At 42.5% G+C, this 21,307-nt stretch overlaps 1 protein-coding gene across 3 annotated transcripts in view; it reads left to right on the top strand.

Moving 5' to 3' along the window:
- Positions 1-20,735, top strand: part of LOC132398060 (uncharacterized) — a 35,494-nt gene extending 14,759 nt beyond the window's left edge. The window contains exons 6-9 of one of the 3 annotated variants that reach the window (XM_059976989.1): positions 10,300-10,350; positions 14,635-14,748; positions 16,013-16,034; positions 18,958-20,735. In XM_059976989.1, coding sequence (XP_059832972.1) covers positions 10,300-10,350; positions 14,635-14,748; positions 16,013-16,034; positions 18,958-19,090 — 320 coding nt within the window. In that variant the 3' untranslated portion in view covers positions 19,091-20,735. Of the gene's footprint in view, positions 1-10,299; positions 10,351-14,634; positions 14,760-16,012; positions 16,035-18,957 lie in introns of all 3 variants that reach the window. The other 2 variants (XM_059976990.1, XM_059976991.1) reach the window with 2 other exon arrangements.
- Positions 20,736-21,307: the final 572 nt, after the last annotated feature.

The raw sequence follows: 21,307 nt of genomic DNA, 5'->3' as shown, positions 1-21,307 counted from the left end.
ATTGCACCATCTCGGATCGCAAGACCCTGCAGCGGATAGTGAGGTCAGCTGAGAAGATCATCGGGGTCTCTCTTCCCACCATCAGGGACGTTTATACTACACGCTGCATCCACAAAGGAAACAGCTTTATGAAGGACCCCATGCTCCCCTCATAAATCTCTTCTCCCTCCTGCCATCTGGGAAAAGGCTCCGAAGCATTCGGGCTCTCACAACCAGACTATGTAACAGTTTTTTCCCCCAAGCTATAAATAATAAACAGGACACCTTGGAGCCTGGACTGACACCTTGCCCTATTGCCCTGTTTATTATTTATTGTAATGCCTGCACTGTTTTTATGCACTTTACGCAGTCCTGTGTAGGTTTGTAGTCTAGTGTAGCTGTAGTGTTCTCGCATAGGCGTAAAAGAACTCTGAACTAAACACCAAGCTTAAACCAGTCAATGAGGCGGTCCCAGTAAGATTAACCGTTTACTGTTCACTCTTCCATATTAACGTATGGTGAAAAGGCGTTGCTTCTCTGATGTTTCTAGTGTGTAGAAAGAAAACTTTTCTCACGCTGATCCTGCACACACAAGCCCCCTCCCTCCCGTTTCTCCAAACCGGTATTTTCCCACAAGACGCGGCGAAACCGGGTGTGACATTATCGCATGCCGTGATATATCACAGACAACGAGTTTACTTTAAACAATCTTAACTTTAACTACAAAATGATAACAGACAAATTACTAAAGTGAAAATATAATAAACTAAACAAATGCCATAAAGGCAATACACTCCCCGCTTGACCTTCGTAGGGTCACAATGAACATAATACAAAACTTCAGTCTCTAAATCAGTCCTTAGGTAGAAGTAGAATGACTTCTGCAACTGGCCTTTGGTATGTTTTCACATCACCTTGGTCAGAAGTTTTCAACTCAACCTTCCTGACATATTCATCCCTACTAGGGAATGTGGCAGCGATTCCGGCCATTGGCCAGCTGTTGCGGGCGATTTGCTTGTCCCTGAGTGGGACTAAATCTCCAACTTGATGATTCTTCCAGGGTTCTGTCCACTTTTGTCTGTGTTGCAACAAAGGTAGATATTCATGTCTCCAACGAGACCAGAACCGATTTGCCAGAGCCTGGACCTGTCTCCATTGCTTTGTGTACAAATCCTTATCAGAGAAGTCCCCTGGTAGAAGGGGAGCTCCTGCCTTCTGCGTAAGGAGCATTGATGGCGAGAGTATAAAGGGGTTTTCCGGGTCAGAAGACACAGGTAGGAGTGGTCGTGCATTTATAATGGCTGTGACCTCTGCCATTAGTGTGCACAGTACCTCGTGGGTCAATCGGGTGCATTGCTGCAGAAACATTGAATCAAGAATTCTTCCTGTGATACCAATCATCCGCTCCCATGTGCCTCCCACGTGAGGAGTGTGTGGTGTGTTAAACTCCCAGTTGCATCCCTGCTGACTGAGGTACTTTTGCACCGTTTTGTCCATCCCCAGCTCCTTTGATGCTCCAACAAAGTTCGAGCCGCAATCAGACCTTAACTGTTTTGCAGGGCCTCTTAGCGCAAAGAAGCACCTGAGAGCGTTAATGTAGCTGGATGTGTCCAAAGATTCGATGACCTCAATGTGTACCGCTCTTGAACTCATGCAGCTAAACATGATGGCCCACCGCTTGCTCTCTGCTTGTCCTCCTCTGGTGCATCTCGTAGTGATAGTCCAGGGACTGTTCATCGAGCCCCACATATGTAAAAGGAGGGCAGGCTTCGAGGCATTCTGGTGGGAGATACGCCATACGTTGAGCTTCCAACTTGCCTCGCAGTTTCCTGCAGCTTACACATTTATGAAGTACTGAATTGATCAGTGTTTTACCTCCCAAGATCCACAGTCCTGCTGCCCTTATTGCTCCTTCTGTCAGGTGATGGCCCTGATGCTTTACCTGTTCGTGGTGATGGTGAGTGAGCAGTAAGGACACATGGCTGTCTTTGGGCAGGATTACTGGACTCTTTTCTGCAGCTGGAAGTTGGGAGTGTATTAACAGGCCTCCAATGCAGATGATATTGTTCTTCAGGATCAGGTTAAATTTCCTCAAAGGGCTGTCCTTTGGTATTGGTTTATTAGCTTGGAGGGCCGAAAACTCCCCTGCAAAAGCTGCTCTTTGAGTTGCTTTAAGGATAACGTCCTTTGCCTGAGCCAATTCATCCACAGTGGAAGGTAAGTTACATTTGTACCATAAGAAATGGTGGAAATTGCGATGGTCCTCCTGTACTAAGAAGCAATGGAACATCTGCTGGATGTCCGCTAAGATTGCGACCTTCTCCTTCTGGAAGCGCAGCAGGACCCCGAGATGGGTATTGTTAAGGTCGGGGCCTGTGAGGAGCACGTCATTAAGGGAGACACCAGTGCACTGAGCACTGGAGTCAAAGACCACCCTGATCTGATTGGGCTTTTGTGGGTGGTAAACCCCAAACATTGGGAGGTACCAGCTCTCCTCACCTTCCCTCAGTGGCAGTGCTACTTCAGCATGTCCATTAGCGAAGATCTTCTCCATAAATGCTATGTACTGTTGCTGCATCTTAGGTTTCCTTTTCAGGGTTTTTTGCAAGGACGTGAACTGCTTGACTGCCTGCTCTGTGTTGTTTGGCAAGCGCTGGCGTGGTTCTCTGAAAGGTAGTGGGGTGACCCAATTATTTGCTTCATCTCTGAAGACCTTGGTGTCCATTATTTATAAGAAAATGGCGTCTTGAGCTGATGGAGCAAGTTTATTATCATGCTCAGTTTGAGCGAAGACTGACTGACCCAGCGTCTTGTCGGTTACTTTACATTTGTTAAAGCCTTGTCGTGCTTCCTTGATACACATGAAACTTGTGCAGAGTTGAAAAATTGAATGGCGGCCACTCTCTAGCACATCAGTCTTGAGTGTGTTAACTGTCGGTTTTTGTACATTGCCAAGGCACACCTCTCCTATCACCACCCAGCCCAGATCCAGGCGTTGCGCAAAGGGGGCATCGTGTGGTCCTTTGACCTGCTGCCTAACCTTGTGCACCTGGAGAACATCTCTTCCTAATAGCAGGAGTATTTCTGCTTTTGGATCCAGTTCTGGGATGTGTTTGGCGATGTGGTGGAGATGTGGCTGGTGTAGCACTGCACTTGGCGTCGGGATCTCAGTGCGGTTATTCAAAATTTCATTGCACTCTAAGAGTGGGGGGAGCCAGGTGACAACTTTACCATCCAGGGACTTGAGCTGTAAGCCTTCTGCCTTCCTTCCATATGTTTCCACGCTGCCTGAGCAAGTTCTAAGGTAGTATGGGAACTGATAACTCCCAATGTTGAACAAGTCAAAGAACTCTGGTCTGATTAGTGAGCGATTGCTCCGATCGTCCAGAATTACATAGGCTTTGATGGCCTTGTTTTTGGCTCCTTTAGGGTACACCTTAGTGAGGCAGATCTTTGAACAAGAATGGCTTGACTGAGCTTGACCGCAAACTTCTGTACAGCTCGAGCTGACAACAGTTGTCCTGAAGTGGGCCTTTCCCTCCCCGCCGTCCTGTTGTGAAGGGGAAGGAGCTTTGTCAGTTTGCGGTAATGGGCTGGGATCCATGGCCCCATCGTGATTAGTGCTATTACATTCCGGGCACTTCACGGAGATTGTACACTCTCTAGCAAGGTGAGAGGTAGAGGAACAGCAGTTAAAACATATTTTTCTCTCCTTGAGAAGGGCCATCCTCTCTTCAAGGGGTTTTTTCCTAAACGTTCTGCATTTTTTTGAGGGGGTGGGGTTTGTTGTGCAATGGACAATTCTTGCTAGGGTCATTGTTAGTTGTAAGGACTTCAGTTTTATGCACTGAGACATGTTTATTGATGTTGAAATTATTCAAAGTGGATTTAACTGGCTTGGTGTAAATTGTACTGCTACCTGGACTCATGAAGCTAGGGTCGTTTCGCTTCTTCGCCTCATTGCACACAAACCTAGTGAAATACTCAAAGGGAGGAAATTGACCATCGTTCTCTTCCTTGTACTCTGAACCAACAGACACCCACCTTTCCTGCAGCCCAAATGGAAGTTTGTCCACGATTTGTCTAATCCCGTATGAAGTATCTAGGTATGATAGACCAGTTAAACAGCCGTCTTCTTTGGCACCTTGAATCTCCATGAGTAAATCTCCGAGCTCTGTTAACTCAGTGTGGTCCTTGGCTGACACCTTAGGAAAATTTTCCAGACGTCGAAATAGTGCTGTTTCAATAATTTCAGGGGCCGCATAGCACTCCCGAAGTCTCTCCCATGCTTTGCGTAAGGCTAGCTTGGGGTTGTTAATGTACACTGAACATGTGCGTCTCACCTATTCACATGATTCTTTTCCCAGCCATTTTGTCATAAGATCCAACTCTTGGGTTGCTCCGAGCTGGACTCCGTGGATAGTGTTGGCGAATGAGGAGTACCGTGCATGGTAATTTTCAGGTTTATCGTCAAGCTGGTATAGTCCTGAAGTGACGAGATCTTGTCGTCCTAAATACTGTGCCATGGGTTCAACTGCAAGTGGCATGTGCCCTGGGGGAATATGTCGGTGGGTATATGACTGAGGGTGTATATTTGTTATGGGATTTGCTGTTCTGAATTCGGCCTTTGCCTCTCCTCTCACCAAATCTGGTAAGTTTGGTGTCGAAAAGTATTTGTCATCAGCCCTTTCATTCTTGAATTCATCGCGGAGTTGCAAGGGTAAATTGCCTTCCTCAGGTGAATGTGATGCAATTGGGCCTCTCTGAGACTCCTTGTGAGGTGGGATGTTAGCATATAAGTATGGAGAGGAAGGACGAACCTTCAAGTCCATTTGAGATTGGACATAGTCGCTTGTGCGTTCCAATCTGATCTTTTCTGAAGTAGATTTTACGTCAACCAGATCATGCATTTCTTCAGCACTTTCTATTATCTCTGCTTCTACCCTGGCAGCTTCTGCTTCTCGGTGTAGTGTCAGCACTTCTAACTCTGACTCTATCCTTACCTTTTCCATTTGGTTTTCGGCTTCTCTAGCAGCCGCTTCCTTTTTCAGTTTTGCTTCTTGTTCGGCGTACAACGCTTTCACCTTGGCAGCTTCTGCCTTAGCTCTTGCTTGGGCAGCCTTACTTGTTGATGCCCTACTGCCCCTGTCGCTGGATGGCAACGACTTGATGCTGGATCGAGTTGTCATTGCAGCACTTGAAACACCTGGTAATGCCACCTTTTCACTGTAGTGTTCTCGCATAGGTGTAAAAGAACTCTGAACTAAACACCAAGCTTAAACCAGTCAATGAGGCGGTCCCAGTAAGATTAACCATTTACTGTTCACTCTTCCACATTAACGTATGGTGAAAAGGCGTTGCTTCTCTGATGTTTCTAGTGCGTAGAAAGAAAACTTTTCTCGAGCTGATCCTGCACACACAAGCCCCCTCCCTCCCGTTTCTCCAAACTGGTATTTTCCCACAAAACGCAGCGAAACCGTGTGTGATGTAATCGCATGCTGCGATATATCACAGATAACAAATTTACTTTAAACAATCTTAACTTTAACTAGAAAATGATAACAAATGAATTACTAAAGTGAAAATATAATAAATTAAACAAATGCCATAAAGGCAACACAGTAGCTTTCTCTGTAACATGCACAAAATGCTGGTGGAACGCAGCAGGCCAGGCAACATCTATAGGGAGGAGAGCTGTTGACGTTTTGGGCCGAGACGTCAGGACTGACGAAGGGTCTCGGCCCGAAATGTTGACAGCGCTTCTCCCTATAGATGCTGCCTGGCCTGCTGTGTTCCACCAGCATTTTGTGTGTGTTGTTTGAATTTTCAGCATCTGCAGATTTCCTCGTGTGTAGCTTTCTCTGTGTTGTTTTTTTAATGTAGTTCAGTTTAGTTTTTGTACTGTGTCATATAACACATGTACTGTTGTCTCGTTTTTACTGTGTACTGTACCAGCAGTTATGGTCGAAATGACAATAAAAGTGACGACTTGACTTGTACAACATGGCACATGATGATGGTGATGATCATGATATAACATTGAACAGCAGGGGGCAGTAATAATTCACCAGTCAAGTATTCTGTTGTAATTCTCACCTGATGTGAATTATTGCATGGTTCACTGGTCAAAAGCAGTGCCTTCCTTGATGTTTAACAAAAAACCTGAGAGTGACTTGGACGGGGTGATCAATTGGCCAGACCTGTTATATACAGTAATTAAAACTTCCAGTCATTCTTCCATCCCAACATCCAGCGGTTGCTGATTAATTACAGTGCACCTTGTAACCTGTATTGAAAAAAAGTGCATGGGCAGCACATTAGTGTAGTGTTTGGGGCAATGCTTTACAGTACAGGAGACCCAGGTTCAATTCACGCTTTTTACGTTCTCCCCGTGACCGCATGCTCTGGTTTCCTCCCACAGTCCAAAGACGTACTGGTTGGTAGTTTAATTGGTCATTGGAAATTGTCCTGTGATTAGACCTGGATTAATTTGGGGGGTTGCTGGGTGGTGTGGCTTGGAGGATCTTGCTGGATATCTAACAAGGATGTCATGAATAGAGCAAGCACAATAAGAGAAATAATGTATGAGATCATGAAAAGGCAATGTAACTTCATTGGACATGTGATTAGGAACGAAGAGTTAGAATGCGCAGTACTTATGGGGAAGATTGAAGGGAAGAAAGCAAGAGGAAGGCAAAGACAAATGATGATGGAGACAGCAGCCAGAGAACTGGAAATGAATGCCAATGAATTGATCCATTTGACCCAAAACAGAAGTGCGTAGGCCGTGGCAGTTAAAGCTCAAACTGGGCATGGCACCTGATGATGATGATGATTCCGTGCTGTATCTCAATAAATAATAAATAAAAAACTTAAAAACAAGAATTAGGGAAAATGCCTCATAGACTTGAGGTAATGGCCTTGCCTCAGTGTGAATGAGAAATATACAGATTGTTCAGATTATTTAAGCTGCATCCCATTCCTTAATGATTAATGACTGCAGCTTGATGTGTAACCAAGTATTACTGGTCCACATTTTGTTTGTGTTGTCTGTTAGTTAAGTTTATGAGAGAACTGCATTTATCATTGTCAGATGATGATGAACAGCAGAGGGCAGTAATAGTTCACCAGTCAAGTGGTGCGTTATCAAAGTCAAAGTTGAGTTTATTGTCATAAACACACATAAATACATGAATGCAGGTGCAATGGAAAGCTAACTTACGACAGTATGACAGACACATAGCATCATATAAGCAGCATTTACAATAAAGATAAATCATACACAATTTTTACAAGGAAACACAATTAGAACAATACAAAGTCGATTTTAGTGCAGAGTGGACAACGCGATCATAGTGTTGCTGAACTGTAATGATTAGGGTTTTGCTAGTTGATTCAAGAACTGAATGGTTGAAGAGAAGTAGCTGTTTTGACCCCGGTGGTGTGGGACTCCAGGCTTCTGTACCTCCTGCCTGATGATAGTTACAAAAAGATGGTGTGGCCTGGATGATGGGAATGTTTGCCTTCTAGAGGCAGCTCCACTGGTGATGAGGAAGGCTGTGCCTGTGATGTATTGTGCAGAGTTCACTATGCTCTGCAGCTTCTTATGTTTCTGTGTATTCAAATTGCCGTATCAGGCCATGGTAATATCAGTCAGGATATTTTCAACAGTAGAAGTTTGTCCAGTGACAAGCTGAACCTCCTTAACATTTTAAGAAAGTAAAGACACTGGTGCACTTTTCTTATGACTGCCCAAGTCAGATCATCTGATACGTTAATTTCCAGGAATTTAAAACTATGGGATAGGCAGTAATGTTTGTCTTTACAACTTCTGTAAAATTAAGTTGTGGGCCTTTCCTAGATTTCATCCATTGATATTTCCAATGTTTATTTTGAGCTTTAATGGCTAAATGGTATTGCGATAAGACTAAAACTTGAGAGCCTGTTTGACACTGCAATAGGAATATTTGGAGAATATCAAAGAACACTAAGGCCTGCTTAAATCCTCCGTCCTCAATACCTGCAAAAACATCTTTAGGTACAAGTCCAGAAAGCCTCAGGATTGATTTGATGTAGAACAACGTATCTCCTTTTGTGCCTGGCAGAATGACATCAGCAAGGTCAAAAGAGAAGCTTACTCCAGGAGTTAGGGAGTTAAAGAGTTTTTGGTGGAACGCAAAAGCCCTGGAAAACCAGACGCTGGCAGATGCTTCAGTGCCACCAAAGCAAGTCCAAGCTGCTGTGGATAAAACCCCCCTGCGCTCAAAGTACGGGCTGAACTTGCTGAAAGATCGGAAAGATATCAGCAATCAATGAAGAGATTGCTTTCAAAAGCTTCAAAACCACAACAACTCTGCTGAGCCAGAGGTTACTAACCAAATCCTCCAGAGACCTGTGAGAGAACCTCCCAGAATGAAGGAGGTCTGTGATGCCACCAGGAGCCTGAAAAGCAACGAAGCCACAGGTCCTGACGGGACACCAGCAGAGATCCTCAAGGAAAGTGGACCAGCACTCCTGCACCACATACACTCCCTGTTCCTGAAGGTTAGGAAGAAGTAACAGCTCCCCTCAGAGCTCAGGGATGCTCAGGTAGTGACCATATTCAAGAAGGGAGACATGGCAGACTGTGGAAATGGCAGAGACATTTCCCTCCGGTCAACAACAGGCAAAGTGCTTACACGTATCCTTGTCAACCGACTCCTTCTGCTAGCTGTAAAAGCACTCCCTGAATCACAGGGTGCTTTCTGTACACCTGGTGGTACTGCAGGCTTGATCATCACATCATGCCAACTACAGGAAAAATGCCCTGAACAGGAGCAATCCTTGTACTTGGCTTTCATGGATTTGACAAAGGCACTTGATACAGTGGACCGCTACCACTTTGGTGGTTACTATCAAGACATGGCTGCCATGACAATTACTTACAAATACTGAGGCATCTGCATAATGTCACGTCAGTCACATTACTCAGCAACAGTGATGTCGAAACAGAAACCTTCGCCGTGGAGACAGGTGTCAAACAGTCTGTATTGTTGCTCCCACTCTATTTTCCATCTTTATTGCTGCCATCCGTTACCTCTTTGTCAAGACCTGCCACAGGGAATTCCAGTTATGTATAGAATGGACAACAGACTTTTCTACCTCAACTGGTTCACGGCCAGGAACAAGGCCAGCACCACTACTGTCATGGGAGCTTCAATATGCAGCTGGCAATGCCATCGCAGCACAACATGAAGAGGGCCTCCAATGTATCCAGAAAGCCTTTGCCAAAGCACATAGAGCCATGGGTCTTGTTTTGAATATAAAGATGACACAGATCCTATATTAGCCATCACCCAACCAGCCATTTGCCCAGCCTTCCATAAAAGTTGTTAATATCTCAATTTTCCTACCTAGGCAGCACTTACTCCTTAAAAACAGCCGTTGACTCACAGATCAACCACCACCTGAGTAGTGCCAGTGGAGGCAATGCAAGATTAAGGAAAAGAGTTCTTGAAGGCCGTGACCTACAGGTCCCAACAAAACACTTGGTCTATAGATCAGTTGTCCTTCTTACATTACTGTATAGAGCTGAATGATGGACCACCTAGAGCAGGGACCCGAGAACCCTGGTTCAGTACCACCTCATTCCCTGGGAAAGATTTGGAGGATCAGCTGAAGGACAGATTCACTAACAGCCTGCAGACTGAAGGAGGCCAACACAGCATCTCCACCATAAAAAAGCTACACCAACTCCGATGGATAGGTCAAGCCATTCCAATGTCTATCTCACGTCTTCCCAAACAGACCTTTTACACCCAGTTGAAGGGAGGTCAGCGAGCCCCTTTAGGGAAAAGGAGACACTTCAAAGATAATACCAACATCAGTCAAAATAAATTCAAAATTGCATCGTAAAACTGGGCAGACATTGCACTCAATAGATACACCTGCAGAAATCTGCTCAAGAGCGAGCTGTACTACATGAGAACCATCTCCACGGTGCCACAGAGATCATGTAGCAACTAAGAAAGGACAGACTGAACACAATAACCATAGGCACCACTTCCTCTTTCCCACAATGCACCAGAACATGTGGATCTGGGACTAGGCTCTAGACCTCCTAATACCCACCAACATACAACCCCCTGGAAATCATCAAACTTGACTTGAGTGATCAGATTACTATAGTGATACATTACATCCACATTAAATAAACTTCTATTTTAATGCTTGACTTGCAACTACTGATCAATTGATACATACAGTATATCGCTGTTGACTTGCATTTTCATATAAAGGGACTGACCTCTGTCGTTAATAATTCACTGATTATTTCCCCAGCTTTATCGTCCAAAAGACCTCTAGTTATTCTGACCTCTGATGCCATCATTGGTAAGCATAATTTTATTTTTGTAGTTTCATGTGTAATTATTGTATTTGTTTTACAAAATCTATTTTAGAAAAGGGTATAATTTTATGCCTGTCAGTCTTAGTTCTTCAGTTATGAGGTAACTCTGAAAATGCTAGTAAATTAGCATTACATTCACTTTTAGCACCTTAGAATGGCTGTAGGTACAATTAAAGAGGTGAATATTATGTAATGCATTATTTTTAGTGGTTGCATGCTTTGTATTTCCAAATAAAAGACAAATTAACTTCCCTTGTCCTGTTGAAATAGTCACCTGATACGAATATGGGCCAAATTCTGACAAATGGTACTAGCTTTAGTGGGCACTTCGGTTACCATGGACAATTTGAGCCAAAGGGCCGCACACACAAAATGCTGGAGGAACTCAGCAGGCCAGGTAGCATCTATAGAAAAGAGTAAACAGTCGACATTTTGGGCCAAGACCCTTCGTCAGGACTGAAGGAAAAAGGTGAGAAGTCAGAGAAAGAAGATGAGGGGAGAGGAGGGAGAAGTACAAGGTAGTAGGTAATAGGTGAAACTGGGAGAGGGGGCTGAGTGAAGTAAAGAGCTGGGAAGTCGATTGGTGAAAGAGATAAAGAGCTGGAGAAGGGGGAATCTGACAGGAGAAGACAGAGACCATGGAAGAAAGGGAAGGGGGAAGAGCAGCAGAGGGAGGTGATGGGCAGGTAAGGAGATATGGTGAGAGGGAAGTGGGTGTGGGGAATGATGAAGGTGGGGGGGGGGCAGCATCTGAAGCTTTTCTCTTGTTTGTGAATGAGGTGATGGGCCTGTTTCTGTGCTGTTTAACTGTGTGACTCTATGGGACTCTTTGCAAATATTGAGAGAAGTAAGGGAGCATCAATTTTGCGACTATCTGACAGATCTTTGACAGTATCCTTCGGCAGGGTTACTGTAATTTATTTAAAATGAACCAGAAAAAACCTTAGAATAAAATGTGTAATAGATTCAATTTACAGCAACTGATAATTAAGATCAGCACTGATGCAATTCCTGATTTAAACTCTGAATGAATACTTAGTTTGCCTCCATTAAACAGTAAATTGGGGTTGAAGACATTCTGTGCGGGAAGTCAGTATTTAAATGGGAACATAATTCTTTGGAAATTATGTATAAGTATGGGGTTTAATATTGGCCTATACGTGCAGGTATTTATTTTTTTCTGTTTATTTTCTGAGATTTGTCTCAGATTTTCAGTATGAAGATTCTCCATTGCTCTGGTAAAAAAAATCTAGACATGGCACCTTTTTGTTCATGATTACCTGAAAATGGAAGAAGAGGATAATAGATTGATGTAGTGATTTTAAAAGAGATGGGCTATTCTTATCTATGCATCATGTATATAATTCTATAAAAATCCCCAAGAAACGTCCAAGGAGTTACTTGAATTCCTAATTTAGCCAGATTGTAGCTGGTGAAGAAGTGCTCACCATTCCTCATCAAGATTTAGCAATAGTCTACTGATGTCTGCCAGTAACACTGAAAGAGTTAGAATCAGCTTTAATATCACTGGCGCATGTCATGACATTCGTTGTTTTGTGGCAGCAGTACAATGCAACAGAAAATAAAAATAAATTACGGTAAGAAATGTACAGTATATAAAACATCAAATTAATTAAGTAGTGCAAAAAGAGAGCAAAAAATAACCCCGAAAATAGTGAGGTAGTGTCATGGGTTCACTGTCCATTTAGAAATCTGATGGCGGAGGGGGAGAAGCTGTTCCTGAAACGTTGAGTGTGTGGCTTCAGGCCCCTGTACCTCCTCCTTGATGGTAGCAATGAGAAGAGAGCGTGTCCCTGGTGATGGCATCACCTTTTGAAGGTCCCTGGGTGCTGGGGAGGCTTGTGCCCATGATGGAGCTGGCTGAGTTCACAACCTTGAGCAGATTTTTCAGATCCTGTGCTGTGGACTCTCTGTACCAGATGGCAATGCAACCAGTTAGAATGTCCTCCATGGCACAAATATAAAAAATTACAAGAGGCTTTGGTGACATAACAATTCTCCTCAAACTCCTAATGAAATGGAGCCACCGTTGTGCCTTCTTTGTAATTGCATCAATATGTTGGGCCCAGGATAGATCTTCAGAGATGTTGACACCCAGGAACTTGAAACTGCTCACCATTTTCACTGGTGATCCCTCAATGAAGTGTGTCTTCCCTCAACTTCCCCTTTCAGAAGTCCAGGATCTGTTCCTTGGTCTTACTGATGTTGAGTACAAGGTTGTTGTGACACCACTTAACCAGCTGATCTATCACGCTCCTCTATGCTTCCTTGTTGCTGTCTCAAATTCTGACAACAAAAGTGCATTATTGGCAAATTTATAGATGGTGCTTGAGCTGTGCCAAGTTATAAAGTCGTGGGTGAAGAGAGTAAAGCAGTGGGCTAAGCACACATCCTTGAAGAACGCAACTACTCATTGACAGTGAAGAGGAGATGTTATTTCCAGTCTGTACAGACTATGATCTCTCGGTGTCAAGGATCCAGCTGTAGAGGGAGATACAGAGGCCTGGGATTTGGAGTTTGTTGATTAGAACAGAGGGCAGAATTGTATTGATTGCTGAGCTGTAATGAATAAACAGCAGTCAAACATGGGTATTGCTACTGTTCAGGTGATCCAAGGCCGACTGGAGAGCCAGTGAGATTGGATCCGCTGTAGACCTATTGTAGTGATAGGAAAATTGCTGTGGGTCCAGATCCTTGCAGGATTCTGGCCATGACCAACCTCTCAGTACACCTCATCACAGTAGGTGTGAGTGCAACTGGGTGATAGTCATCCAGGCAGCTCACTCTGCTCTTCTTGGACACTAGTATGATTGTTATCCTTTTGAAGCAAATGATAACCTCCCATTGCAGCAGTATGATATTGAAGATCTCCTTGAATACACCCACCAGATGGCACAGTTTTTCAGCTCCCTACCTGATGCCTTGCAAAGCTTCACCCTCTTGAAAGGTGTTCTGACTTCTGCCTCTGAGACAAAGTTCACAGGGTCACTAGGTGCCACAGAGATTTGCACAGGTGACCACTAGATGTTCCAGGTTGGCTAAGTGGGATTGAGACAGAACTGCCACATCTCTGCACCATGGTGAGTTAATCATAGAGCATACTCCACCTCCTCTGTCCTTAAAAGATTCAGTTGTCCTGTCTTTGTGGACAATGGTGAAACCATCAGGCTACAATGTTGTATCTGAATTGGAAGAGGGTGAGCCATGTTTCCATGAAGCAAAGTACACAGCAGTCCTTGATGTCTCTCTGATACAGCAATCCTACTCTGAGGTATTCAGTTTTATTTTCCAAAGACTGTACATTCACCAGCAGGATAGCAGGAAGTGCAGATCGAAGGCTTCTGTGTTTCAATTGTTTGTTTTCCATGCTTCCTTTTGCTTAAAGGGAAACTGGACTTGCAACCTGAGACTGGATCAGCCAATTTGGAGTACTGATAGATTTTTTAAATGTCTTAAAATAACGTTGCTTACTGAAGTACCCAGGGCTGTGACCATAGACTTCAGCTGTAGTAGTCCTAAACGGGAATATTTGATGAATCCCATCAGAAGTGCATGCAAAGAGTCATCACTTATCGGCGCCAACTTGACTCCCTATTATTGTCTATTAATAAGTTCAACAATAGGAAAAAAATAATAGCCAGCTATTACAATCAGCCAGAGGGGTGTGAAGGAAGTTCCTGAGAAAGTTAATCAATGAAATCCATAGCTTGAGCTTGTTTGAGAGGTGTATTTTAGCACTCTTTTCAAGTGATGGCAGATTACCCTAATATTTGCCATTTATATGCAGACTTGGAGTTATGTGCACTTACAGGTGATGTTCTTTGGCCAATGCAGCTTATTAATGAAGGTAAATAATTTCAGTATTAGAAATGCCTGTCTAAAATCCAATTTGCTGAGTCCAAGGAAATAACTGTTCCAAAATGTTGATGAAGATATCCTGAATTAATGTAACTTCGATTGGTTACAGGAGGTACATGATAAGCACCTAGTCCTTATTTTCCCTTGATATTACTTTTGTTGGTGGGTAAAATTTTAACAATGTTCCCATGAGATTTGGGCATGGCAACATAAACTGAACTGATTTTCCAGCAGAAGCCATTGGATGGCACTTCTCTTCAAACAAATCCATAAGGGTCTGTAAGAAATTACAGTGTGTCACTTTTATATAAAATTATTTCCATGGAAAAAATAAATCCTACATGTCTGCATGCTGAAGTATAGAACTGATTACTGTGACTCCTTTCTAGGATACAACACTACGAAAATTCCAGCTTGGGTCTTTGTTTTGACAACTGTTCTCATTGTACTCTTCTTCTCCGCTATCATTATCTTCATTTTGTACCGGACGAGAAATAAAACAGGTAAAAATGAGGTAATAGCAAATTACTGATAATGATAGCTCAAGTGTTTCAGTGCTAAGTTAATTCTTAGGAAGGTGGAAGTATAGCTGGAAATGCAGCTTTAGCATCTCTAAGCCAGGAAGATGAGGTTATCTAGTGTTCTGTCCTGCTCACTGTGCACCAGTGTTGGACGGAAAGAGCATGTGTATGGATATGGGATATGAAAAAGGTCTACCCCAGCAACATTGTCCTTCTGATATCAATGTCTACTCTTATGAACAATTAGCCACCTGGGAGAGTGGAACAGTGAGAACATTAGAGAGTCAGGTGTAGAGGACAAAATGATTATTTTCTTGAAGTGCCATGGGAGCAGTTGATCTGAACTGTGTAGGGCTAATGGCCTTTATTCCAATAAAATTGACAGTCAGCACACCTGCAATCTTCCGATCTGAGCTGGCACTGGGCAATGTTTCCAGCTGATAATGTGAGTTTGGGAGATTTCCTATACCACCTATCTTCCTACAACTCCAGGAGAACTTTCCTTGCGTTATCGCCCGAAGGACACCATAATGTCACTGCTTTCAGTCTGATCTTTGCATGTCATGGTGAAACAAAATGAGCCCAGTGAGGCTGATAGGATGTTTCGGTCCCAGTACCATTGACTCTGCAAAAAAAAACATGCGCCTTCTTATCCCCGAGGATACTGTAGGAGTCCACTGGGACTGAGTGAGGGAACACAGAGACTGAGAGAGCGCAGGCGTCAGGTTCACATTGCTGATGGCCTGTAAGAAGATGATAATGCTGAATACTTGCGATTTCAGAAAGGCTTTCAAGTTGGTGGCTGTAGTTCTGAATGTGAGCTGTTGCCATATCATGGGCAGGCATTTTACTTGCAAGGGACTTGTCTATCTAATGGCACTCGCACATACAGTGTGTGTAAGCTAAGCTTCAATTTCCCTTGCACGATACTGATTGACTCAAGCTTAGGAATTCCATGAGCAACTTCCAAGGTTGCAATCAGCGGCCGTTATATTAACTGCCTTTCATGTGGTGTAACCAGGACAGGGAAAAGCTCTGTGCTGCCAAATACAGAGCTTTCTATTATCTGCTGTATTTTCTGAGTATTTAAGCTAATAAATTTCCTCTCTTAAATATTGTCCCTTTTCCTCTGTTGATAGAATTCCTTCTGGTTGCTCATGTTCGGTGATTATTGTGTTGTTATAAAGAACATAATTAATGGAGATGATTGCTTTAGGAGTCTAACTAAACTTCTTTTTTCTTCTAGACCTCTCATACGAATTTTCAAGGTAGGTGTACTTCCACTTCATTGGTAAAGCAGCACCAGCTTACTAAGTCAGGTTGGGGATTTCGTGAGAGTTCTGAGAATTTCAGTCCATGTTCACCTTTATTCATTTCTTTCAGCATTTAAATCCAATAGTATAAAAAGAGCCATCAGGGTATTTCCACATTAAGTTTCCCCAACTGACTGAAACTTTTAGCTATCTCTTCTAATTTTTGTACTGTGTATTTCTTTGTGTCTTTCTGGAAGTACAGCCTTTATTATGTTAAAGGCTTTAGATAATTACAATACATTGTTGGATTGCTTTTATTATACACCTACTGTATATTATTTTTCATTCCCTGCTGCTATGTGACGTGACAGGCTTGTACTTATCCTGAGAGACAGACTGGGCTGTTGTGTCCTACAAGAATATCCCGAGATTAACACAGCACTCCTTTCATGCTTTGTTCTCTGTCTTGCATAAGAGCTGCAGTAAAAATGTGATCTTGATAAGAGTCTACATTAACCATTAATGCATAGCCATGAGCTGTACTCTTGTATTTGTGTGGCAGTTGTAAGCTATGCACTTAATGCCGGCAAATGAGATTAGTATAGGTGGGCAAGACAAAATCATTATGGACAAGATGCATTGAGTGGCCCATTTCTGTGTTGTCTGATCTATGACTGTACTCCAAGTTAACTAAGTAACTAAGATTTCTAAAAAAACACTTCAATTACATATGGTGTTTGACCCGATGCCTCAATTTCTGCTATAATCTTGCCCCAACATTTCAACTGAGGTTCTGGTATTTTTCCCTCAAGGTAACTAAATCCTCATAGGAGTTTGCTTCCCCTGAGATATTTCACGGCAGTTTTCCCTTTTCTCTTTCCTCACACGTCCAGTTCTCTGGGAGAAGTAGGAGAAGGTACCTAATTGTTCCTAGCCCGAAAACTGCAATGGCTTCTGACTACATAAGTTATAAATAGATGAAGGGCAGGAAAGAACAAATATACACTGTATTTCAGACTTCTATCAAAATGAGAGTAAGGTTTAAATAAATATTTGAATAAGTGTCTGGGTTTCAGAATGCAACACCAATGACATCTAACTAGGAGGTACTGACTAGGCAGTTCAAACTTTGGTGAATGTGTTAAATCTGTAGAATAATGGAAGAAGAAGTTTAATGCTTGGATTTAATCCAGCTAATTAATTATAGGACTCATCAGAGAATCCTTCCTTTCCCAAAGTGCTTTGAATAAGTAGAATAGATTAGTGAAGGAAAACCCCTGGAATTATTTAAGAATCATTGGATGCTACTATACAATGAGTTTAGATTCTCAATGTAATTAATGGGCTTCGTCATCTGTAACTGTTACGACCTTATGAGGAAGGCAGGAAGATTTGGGGAGAACTTCACTATCATGGCAGAGTATGGATTCAAATAGACTTCACAAGAGGGAGCCAGAGCTAACAATGCCCATCCAATTATCCTTCCAAAAATTCAACCCTTTTTTATACGTACGCAAGTTTGTACACAAGTGAATTCTTTGTCCTGGTAAGTTACCAACAGCCGATTTCAGTTTTAAAGGCAGCTGTCATTAAAGGCTGAATTGGGAAGTGGAACTTGCATGGTTAGTCACCAAATGTGCAGCTCTTAGAGAAAAGCTCACTGGTGGTTTTTTGGTAGATGACAAATTCAATAGCACGGGTTCCCATTTCATTGTAATATCAGTGGGTATTTTAGTCATATTCTCCTGCATGATTAAGAAATGTTAAACATACTTGGCCCTCTTAATTAAGAAATTAAGGGGGCACAGTTAGAGTTTTGAGTCTTCAGCCCATCTACTTTCATTCCTCCTTGGTCTATCTTTCACTAACTGTTTCTGACATACTTCTGGCCCTCTTCTCTTTATACTGGCTGCCTTTCCTGTCTACACTCAATCCAGTTGCAGCAAAATGTTTGTTTCCTGCCACAGATGTTGCTCAACCTGCTGAGTTTGTTCTTTGTGGATTTTTTTTGCTTTATGTTCTTCTGTATGTCTCTTGTCACCCATGGAGGTCAGGATGTGTTTCTCCCCATGGGAATGTGCTTCCTAAATCTGAATCACCTCTTCCATCCAGGCTGCTGCAGCATTGCTTGACAGTCGTCGGTTCTATGTTACGTAGAGCTGATCTGCTCCCATTCCACCCGGACATTTTCAGCCTGAGGCTAAATTATCAGTTGGCTGGCATTATAAATACCAAGGGAAAATTGTACAACTTGTTTGATAATTTGAAAGAAATAGAGGGCAGTTTTTCCTGGGCTTTACCAAAACGTTCTGTCCGCCAGAAACAGCGGGATCTCCCAGTGGCCACCCATTTTAATTCTACTTCTGATTTCCATTCTGACATGTCACCCCATCACTTAATCTGCTGCTGCGATGAGGCCACACTCAGGCTGGAGGAGCGATGCCTTATATTCCATTTGGGTAGCCTCCAACCTGATGTCATGAACATCGATTTCTCAAACTTCTGGTAGTTGCCCTCCCTTCACCATTTCCCATTCCCCTCTCTCACCTCATCTCCTTACCTTCCCATCACCTCCCTCTGGTGCTCCTGCCTTTCTCTTTCTTCCATGACCTTCTGGCCCTCCCTTTCCAGCCCTTTATCTCTTTCACCAATCATCTTCTCAGCTCTTTAACTTCACACCTCTCCCTCCTGGTTTCACCATCACCTGCTACCTTGTACTTCTTCCTCCCCTCCCCTCACCTTCTTACTCTGCCTTTTCATCCTTTTTCTCCAGTTCTGATTAAAGGTCTTGGCCCAGAACGTCGACTGTACTCTTTTCCATAGATGCTGCCTGGCCTGCTGAGTTTCTCCAGCATTTTGTGTGTGTTGCTTGGATTTCCAGCATCTGCTGACTTTCTCTTGATGGTTAATGTTGTGCTTATTTTACTTCTAACTTTAGGTATAGAAATGTTCAACACGTGCAACCTGTTAACCTGGTTTCAGGTGAAAATAATGAGTATGAAACAATGAAAGAAGTAAAACAAAATGAGTATTCAAGCATTCACATGGGATCTGTGTGCGCCTCTGGATAGCTCGATGCCTTAATGTGAAGCATAATATGTGGAGCTCTGCAGCTATGGTCAAAAACAAGTCTATTTGCAAATTGTATTTTGGCAGTCAACTGTACAAAATAAAAAAAAACAATTGTTCTGTTTTGAAGTTCTCAGATAAACAGGCCCAGATATTAGCAGTTTCTGCTACTCAACACAATTTCAAAAATATTATTCTGAGAAAACCCTATGGTGTCCAAGTTATCTACTCCCCTTTGGAGAGTCTTTTGACTCTGGCAAGATTCCTATGAAAGGCCATTGACCTGAAGTATGAACTTAGTTCCTTTGTTTACAAATGCTGCTCGATTCACTGAGTATTTCCAACATCCTCAGCTTTTATTGCAGCTTTTCAAAGCCCACCATTTTTTCATTTTGTGCAGTTGTGTCAACTCTGATTTAATTCATATGCACACTCAAATAGTTAAATTGTGTTCATAACATGCAAGCTTTCATAGTTATTTTACATTTATGACTCAGACTGATGCAGAACTGAGCAATTAGAACTGAACTAATTCATTGAAAGTGGCGGCACAAATAGAAAGGGTCATTAAAAAAACTTTGGCACATTTGGCCTTCACAAATCAAAAAACTGAGTACAGGAGATGGGATACTATGTTGAAATTGCATAAGATACCGGTGAGGCCTGATTTGGAGTATTGTGTGCAGCTTTGGTCACTTATGTACAGGAAAGATATAACTAAGATTGAAAGGGTACAGAGAAAATTTAGAAGAATGTTTCTGGGACTGGAGGACCCAAGTTATGAGGAAAGATTGAATAGGTTAGAACTTTATTCCTTGAAACATAGAAGATTCAGGAGAGATTTTATAGAGGCATACACAGTTATGAGGGGTGTAGATAGGGTGAAGGCAAGCAGGCTTTTTCCACTGAAGTTGGGTGGGACTACAAGTAGAGATCAAGGTTTAAGGGGAGCATGAGGGGAAACCTCTTCACTCAGAGGGTCATGAAAGTGTGGAATGAGCTGCCAGAGGCAAGTAGTGCATGTAAACTCGATTTCAATGTTTAGAGGAAGTTTGGATAAGTATGTGGACGGCAGGGGTATGGGTTGCTATGGTCTGGGTGTGGGTCAAAGTGACTAGGCAGTTTAAGTGGTTTGGCATGGACTAGATGAATCAAAGTGCCTGTTTTTGTGCTGTACTTTTCTATGACTCTTTGACTCTAAGTATTTGATAGACTATTAAATTTGCAAACCAGAATTTAGGTGCCAGAATGCTAATTAATTTCCTTACCTAACTACGTAAGCTATAGATGTTACTAGACTAAAGGTCGTTGACTTTGTCTCGCTCTGCGGATCCTCTTTGACCTGCGGGCTATGCCAGTACATTCTGTTTTATTATGTATTTTCCAAGAGTTGTTTGATTACTTTTGTTATTTTCTTACATTAATACTTGGTAACAATTACCCTGTACGTTTCCTTAATGTGATTTTTTTTGTGTGAAAAGATGATCATTTTATTATGTGATTTAGATAAGTATCTCATTGTGCTTTGTATACTGATTTTAAAATGAAGGTCAAAATAATTTGATTTTGGTTGTTCTCATTAAAGTTGGCATGTTTGTCAAGCTTGGTGCTTCTCAATGGTCTGTAGTAAAATTTCTATCAATACCATGTTGATCTACTTTCTTTATTTATTGAGATACAGCATAGGTAGACACTTCTGCCACTTTCGAGCCGTGTAGCCCAGCAGCTCTCGATTTAACCCTAGCCTAAATACGGATAATTCCCAATCACCCATTAACCTACTAACTGGTACGTCTTTGGACTGTGGGAGGAAATACACATGTTCCACGGGGAGAACATACAAGCTCCTCATAGATGACATCAGAGTTGAACTTGGAACTCCGACACTCCGAGCTGTGATAGTATCACACTAACTGCTGGGCTACCGTGGCACCCTATTGTACACCTTCATTATATGAAATTAAATCCTTGTTATTCACTTTGCCTCTTCAAACATAATGAACATTTTCTCAAATTTTGAACAGTGAATGTATTACTGTAGTCTATTTGACCTCCTTTACGAAGTTCAAATTACCTTGCACATAGCTGACACTTTTCAGCACGAACAGTTATTAATGATCGGCACACCTACAACAAAGCACAACTTGCATTTATATACCTAATGTTTTTTCTCTATTTTGAAGGTGCTCTATGTTCCACAGAAGCTCACTTAGGTAATG

This window comes from Hypanus sabinus, chromosome 8 (genome assembly GCF_030144855.1).
Source record: "Hypanus sabinus isolate sHypSab1 chromosome 8, sHypSab1.hap1, whole genome shotgun sequence".
Classification (NCBI taxonomy): domain Eukaryota; kingdom Metazoa; phylum Chordata; class Chondrichthyes; order Myliobatiformes; family Dasyatidae; genus Hypanus; species Hypanus sabinus.
Note: the sequence above shows the minus strand (reverse complement) of the source record. Positions and strands in the feature narration are given on the sequence as shown.